The 6,562-nt window shown below is 35.7% G+C and overlaps 1 protein-coding gene across 2 annotated transcripts; it reads left to right on the top strand.

The window, feature by feature from the left end:
- The first annotated feature begins 3,295 nt into the window (after window positions 1-3,295).
- On the top strand, window positions 3,296-6,018 carry LOC109336985. 2 transcript variants are annotated; one of them, XM_019573841.1, is made up of 4 exons: window positions 3,296-3,795; window positions 4,047-4,160; window positions 4,429-4,740; window positions 5,542-6,018. In XM_019573841.1, exons 1-4 carry the CDS (start codon window positions 3,334-3,336, stop codon window positions 5,740-5,742), a joined length of 1,089 nt encoding a protein of 362 aa, XP_019429386.1. In that variant the 5' UTR covers window positions 3,296-3,333; the 3' UTR covers window positions 5,743-6,018. The 2 variants fall into 2 exon arrangements, with proteins under 2 accessions (XP_019429386.1, XP_019429387.1); XM_019573842.1 differs by having other exon boundaries at window positions 3,299-3,795; window positions 4,450-4,740.
- The last annotated feature ends 544 nt before the right edge of the window (window positions 6,019-6,562 follow it).

Genomic DNA, 6,562 nt, shown 5'->3' with positions numbered 1-6,562 from the left:
ATTAATTCAAAAACAAGAGAGATAGAGTAGAGATAAGAGTGAAAGAACACAAAGTTTTTATACTAGTTCACCTTCTTGTCCACCAAAGTCTATGTTCAGTACTCTTGCAACACAAGAGATTTCTATAATATATATCTTGAGTTATAATTACAATTTCACTCCTCGATACTCGTTATACCTTACACACTCACAAATACCCATCTCCCTTGGAAATCAACCTTTCCAATTACTCTCTTTCCCCTTCTCACCACACCCTTGTGATGACAAGTTTATAATATGTTGAAGAATGAATTATGTGGCAGAATTGCCTTTACAAGATATAAAAATTCTATAACTTTCAATCCTTTAACTCAATACACTTTGTAGACAATGCTCTTTGAAAGTTATTAAGTACGAAAACTTTAGAACTTTGCACTTGAAGCAACTTCAGAAATTTTTGGAAAATTTAGAACACAAGTTGCAATAAATGTGCAGAAAATTATATATGAAATTTCGTGTATTTAGATTGTGTCAAGTGTTTTTCAAATGGGAGTCTTAATGCCTTTAAATAGGCTTCCAATAAGCCAAAGTTGAGACATGATTGGAATGAAAACCATTGAGTTTGAATGAAAGTTGTTCAGTTTGAATGAAAGTTGTTCAGTTTGAATGAAAGTGGTTCAGTTTGAATGAAAGTGGTTCAGTTTGAATTTGAAAATATGTTTATAACAACTCTAGGTAATCAGTTACACCATGATACAATCGATTACTCAAACTCTCTATCTGAGAATTAATTGGTTACTGCAAGGCAGTAATCAGTTACACTATGTAAAAGTTGTTGGGTAACTTTTTACTCAGTTAGGTAACCTGTTACATAGTCTCAGTAACCTGTTACTCACCGTTACACAGTTCAAGTAATTTGTTACCTAGGTCTAGTAACTTGTTACTTGGGTCAAGTAACCCATTACTTAGCTTTTTGAAAATTGTTTAACTTTATCTAAGAGTTTTCAATTTCATTTCAAAATAGTTTTTCACTTTCATTTGAGCATTGCTTACTAATTATATTAGAGTGTAAAGGATATAAGTATCTATTGAAGAGTTAGACTCTAATTGAAGATTGATATTCTTGTGTCTTCAATATCTTCTTTCTTTTTCCTTCTTTTTGTGTGATCTTGGTGTCTTCATCAAAACCGTGCCAAGGTGAGGAGCAAGATCTTCTTCACAAAGAATATTTCTGTTTTTTAGAGTTCACCAGTGGCCCTTTGCTTAAAACCAAAATACAACCCAAACTCAACCTCCTACTCTCCCACCATCTTCCCCACTTGGATTTTCTCACCCACTCGCTTATTCATCTTCTCCTCACTTTCATTATACTATCCTCAAACCACCAAAACTGGACCTCCAAACTTTTGCTGGATAAAAACCTATGGACTCGATCTTTCAAGTAGAAGGATATTTTAACCTTTACCAAATTTCCCTATAACAACATATGGATTTACTGCCCTTCTCTAATCGAGATTCGTCGGACCATCTTTGCTAGTATCATCCCGATGTTCATTGGTATACCATCATTTGCTCTATTATACTCAATGGACGAGGTAGTAGTAGATACAACCTTGCCTTTTTTTCTTTTTCTCGTCGGCAGGTAGTTGACTTGCTTACTTGTTAGAGTAAGGAGAATCCATTTATTTATTTCAGATTGATTTGTAGTTCAAGGGCACAAATAGAATGGATTCGGTCTTATACATACATGACGAAGGTAATCAAAAAAGAAAGAAGATGAGTTCTTCTTTCTTTTATCCTTAGGAGCCGTGCGAGATGAAGTAAGGGGAGGCTCTCAATTAGTATAAGTGGATGTTCCAAAATGACCAACTCACCACTTGGAATATTTTTATTAGAGATTTACAACAATGCTTTGGACCCTCCACCTACACCAATCATCAAGCGAAACTCTTCAAGCTTAAATAGATATGGACTATTTGGAAATATGAAGTGTGTTTTAAAAGGTTGTGTAACAAGGTAGTTGACTTTTCTCCATAAATAATTATAAATTGTTTTTTATCTAGGCTCAAACATGATATTGGAATGAAAATAGTTATTTTACAACCAATTTTAGCGAGTCATGCTATTGGGTTAGCAAAACTGGTTGAAAGTTAATCAAATGATTCTTGTCAACATTCTCGTTTTCAATGCCCATCCCCATTGCCAAGTTTACCAACAGTTTAGGGACCTTATCGAATTACTATGCAAGTAGGGGTCGCATCGTACGAACTCCTTTTACCATAAGATTCTCATATACATCCAGTTTTTCATATCTCAATGTTAAGACTGTATTGGAAAAAATCTATGGTTTCCACCTCACCCATCAACGTGGACTAGTCAACAACAAAGGCTAAGTATGACATTTCAACCCATACAGTGAGGGATGGAGAGAATGTGACTGAGAAAGGTCGTTTTTAGGATGATTCAATCTTTACGAGTGACACTGTAAGAGATTTTCGTACCCATAGAATAAAAGAATACCCTAGATTATACCAAAAAAAAAATTGTTTTTGTTATATTATTATTTTGTAAAGCAATTAAAAACAATTATCGAGGGTGAATGAGATTTAGTCTACGTTAGGGATGGCAAAAAAATCCGTACCCGTAGGTACCCGTGGGTAAAACCCGTACGGGCACGGGTACGGGTCACAAACGGGTACCCGCAGGTATTATAAACGGGTTTTTAAAAATACTCGTAGTACATACGGGCGGGTATGGGTATTATGGTACCCGTACCTGCGGATACCCGTTATTTATATGATTAATATATTATATTTAATTAAAATAAAAAATACATTATTCTAACATTTATTATACTATGTATATTTTTTCCTTTTACTTTGTTTACATATTTTATTGAGTTTGGTAGTGAAACACCCTACAAATATTATTACATGTGTAGAAACACACATGTTTTACAAAGAAAATATATATTTTATGTTAAAAAATGAGAACAAAAAACCATACAAATGGAAACCACAAATAAATTTAGCATTTTAGCAAAATATTCAATCAAAAGGTACAAAAATAATTAAGTTTCATCTTATTTAAAATTTAAAACACAGTAGAAGTAAAAATTTAAAAAATTATTTATAATAGAGGAAACCCACGAGTACCCGTTCTACCCGCGGGTACCCAGAAATACCCGTAAATACCCGCTCACGACCCATACGGGTACGGGCAGGTGTAGGTGTTGCTCTTCTATACTACCCATGCCCGCCCGTGCCCGTTGCCATCCTAGTCTACGTGAATTCGAAAATTGCTTTAATAAATGTATGGTAATAATTCTTTGTGCGTGTGGTGGGAAACTTATATATGCAACAAACCAATCCGATTTGGCTAGAAGACAGAAAAAGAGGGTTGAAAATGGTGGCCATTTCGCTTTACAGAGGTAACCTTCACCGAACACCAGACGTGCCTCGTCGATGGTTAATGCCAAACCCAAAAATTACTCTCAAAGACTTCAAATCCCTTCTTGCTCGTCGTTCCAAGGCACTCTCACGTCTCAATGCTACCACTCCCAACCCTAACCCTAACCCTGACCCTGCAAATGTCTCTGCGCGGTTTAACCTCGATCCGGCACCACCGGTTACCAATCACGGCGAAGGCCCTTCCAGGAAGCCCGAAGAAGAAGAAGAAGAAAGTCTCAAAGAAATGGATTCTAAGAAACCGGTTGAGGGATCTGATTTATTTATCGATTCTAAGAATGACGATTTGGAGAAAATATCTGAACACGTTGATGATGGTGCCGCTTTAATTGAAAAACATACTGATCCGGTAAGCTTCCAATTTCCGGTGATCCGTGAGTGTTTTTAGTTATCAACTTGTAAGAATTACTTAATTTAAGCTATTATTGCGGATACTTTGATACTTTGTTTATCAATTGCTTAATTTAAGTGAGATTATCGTGGATAATTTAATCCTGATATTCTCAATTGCTTTGTGAATTCTTTACTGTGTCAACTTGTATTTATGTTTTGTGTCAGTATTAGTGCTTCCCAGTCACTATGAGTTTTTTTGCGTGACAGATCACTGATAATGTGGATATGCTTGATGACAAGGAGAAACGGAAAAAGGAAGTTGAGGATAAATTACAAATTTTGAATGCGAAGAAACATAATCTGGTGTTGGTGTTGAAGCAGGTAAGCTGTGGTTTTGCTCTGACTGCGTGTTGGGATGTTCTGTTCGAGATTTGGACGTCTCCTGTTTTTAATAACACGATATGGTTGTAAGAGATAGAGAAAGACAAAATTCATGGAATGTAAATTAGTGGACTCTATAACCAATTGTTGTCAATCCTTAGATGATAAAAAATGTTTTTCTCTCTTAAACTAGACCGGATCATCATATTTGAAAAATAATAGAGCTAAACCTGTTCTGTATGTATGCTTCCATTTTTATGAACGGTAGATTGGCTGTGTTGATCGGCAGATCTTGAATGCGGAGGAAGAATTAAAAAGGCGAAATAGTATGCAAGCCATTGCGATGCATGGCCCTTCTGTTCCACTTCAAACAAATGGAACACATGATTCTGGTTCAATGACTAGACATTTGGTTCCAAGATTGGGCTCTGAGGGAAATCTTGTTGGTGACTTGGAAGGCAGTGAAGCTGATGATCTTGTTAACCATAATATGCAATCTCGCCAGATGCTTCGGACAAGTAGTATGTCACCTTCTTCAGAGTCCCCTCTTAGGAGGACCACAAGCACTCAACCAAATATGGTAATGTATTTGCTTGTTACTTGTTTAAAAGTCTTATGATTAATTCATATGTGTGCTTTGTTATTAGGAGTTGGTCTAATAGTCTGTCTTTTGTTTTTGAATGAATCATAAATTTGTGAATTATAAGCTGCATGTAGGACAGTCAATTATGGAAGACTAACTTGAGTTATGCTTATAAATTCCACTAACTAAAACCAGACTCACTAAACATTAAATGATGTCCCCTAGAGTCAGCTCAGTTGGTTAAACCACGAGACATGAGACATGAAGCATGCTTACTTATAAAATAAGACTAAGCATTAACTCGTACCTGATGTACGATGTGCCTGATCTAGCCCCACTGGTCCTTGACCTAGTTCCTGCAACAGTTGAATAAGGGGGAAATATGTTCAATTTTTATTTTTTGGACTTTTTAGAGTAAATTTAATTAGCTGTTATGTTTCATGTACTCTATTGTTGGTCTTATACTCTTGATTCTTATGACGCCACAAACTAGCTTGTATTGATAGGGTTTGAACATATGCTATTGTGTAGTTGTCTAGGCTGCATCTGCACTACTCAAGTTAAATCTGACCTTAAGTCTCCTCTTTCTCCTCTTTTAGCTTGTTATTAATTATCTACTGTGACACATCTATATATTCGGTACTCTCACTATGAGCAATATATTCAAGTAGATTATGCTATTTCCAACTGAATATAACGAGGAGTCTAAATTATACTTATATACAAAATGGGAGTTGCCCTGTTGTCGGATCATATGTATGATATATTAATGTTTTTGTTGTTACATTTTCTATTAAGGCTTCATACACTCCTCGAGCAAGTTTGGGGGCTACTAGCAGTCCATCACGGTTTGCTCTTTCAGGACATCAAGGGAATCCCATGAACCTGGCTTCAGTGTCAGTGTCTGGAACTAGTTACATTGCATCATCTCCTTCCCCGGCAGCATCTGGTGGCACTTCTGTTTTCAGAGATGCTCAGCAGCCAAGTCCATGGAAATAGATGCTTTATTCTTCTGTTCTTGACAATATTGATGTGTTATTATTCTCAATTTTCTGTACTTTGTGGCTGCTGTATATAATGTTCCAAATGAGCAATGCTAGGGGATGTAAGAGACCTACGTTTCTGAGTAGTGTGAATTTTATGTATTTTTTTTCATCTTGGAAAAAGAAAAACTTAAGACTACCTAGCATTATACCATGTTGCCAAATTTTAATTTGTTTCTGTTCTTGAACAGGATTTCCAGTTATAATATACTTATCCATGAAAACATTGCAACCTGAGTGTTTAATAGCTTATATCAGAAGTAAATTAGGCGAGGAACAGTATTTATAGAATCGAAATATCCAGAGCTCTACGTTTAGAGTTAAATCCCCCCTCCTCTTTTGGAATAGCCTATTCGGGTAGGCATTCACGATTTACTCATGCTTCAAAATGAGTTACTCCACTTCGGTTTTATCTATTGTATACTAGTTTTATGCATGAATCAGAAGTTAATCCTTCCTTATAAGTCCTCAACTTCTCACATTGCGTAGTTGTCGCAGCGAAAACAAAAATTATCAGTTGTGAACCGGTAACGAGCAATACAATAAAAGAGTAGAAAATAAAGAATTAAAGATTGAAAAGAACACAAGATACTTTGCTAATTAGGTTTGATTGTTTGTGCCTATATCCTTAGAAAAGTCGAGTGACTATCAATATGTTAGAGAATATGATTATAAGCTTTAGTACGAGCACAAGTTTTTTCTGAATGCATGTATAGCGCTATACTTGAATGTTGACATCTCTTCATCATCATAGAATTTTTTACGTGAAAACACAG

Source organism: Lupinus angustifolius, unplaced genomic scaffold (genome assembly GCF_001865875.1).
Source record: "Lupinus angustifolius cultivar Tanjil unplaced genomic scaffold, LupAngTanjil_v1.0 Scaffold_1_609, whole genome shotgun sequence".
In the NCBI taxonomy this organism is placed as follows: domain Eukaryota; kingdom Viridiplantae; phylum Streptophyta; class Magnoliopsida; order Fabales; family Fabaceae; genus Lupinus; species Lupinus angustifolius.
Note: the sequence above shows the minus strand (reverse complement) of the source record. Positions and strands in the feature narration are given on the sequence as shown.

Excerpts from the sequence above, each read along its gene's own strand:
- LOC109336985 (XM_019573841.1), top strand. The coding sequence starts at position 3,334 with ATGCAACAAACCAATCCGATTTGGCTAGAAGACAGAAAAAGAGGGTTG. Across the intron at positions 3,796-4,046 it reads TTGAAAAACATACTGATCCG|ATCACTGATAATGTGGATAT; the intron begins GTAAGCTTCCAA and ends TTTGCGTGACAG. Across the intron at positions 4,741-5,541 it reads CAAGCACTCAACCAAATATG|GCTTCATACACTCCTCGAGC; the intron begins GTAATGTATTTG and ends TTTTCTATTAAG.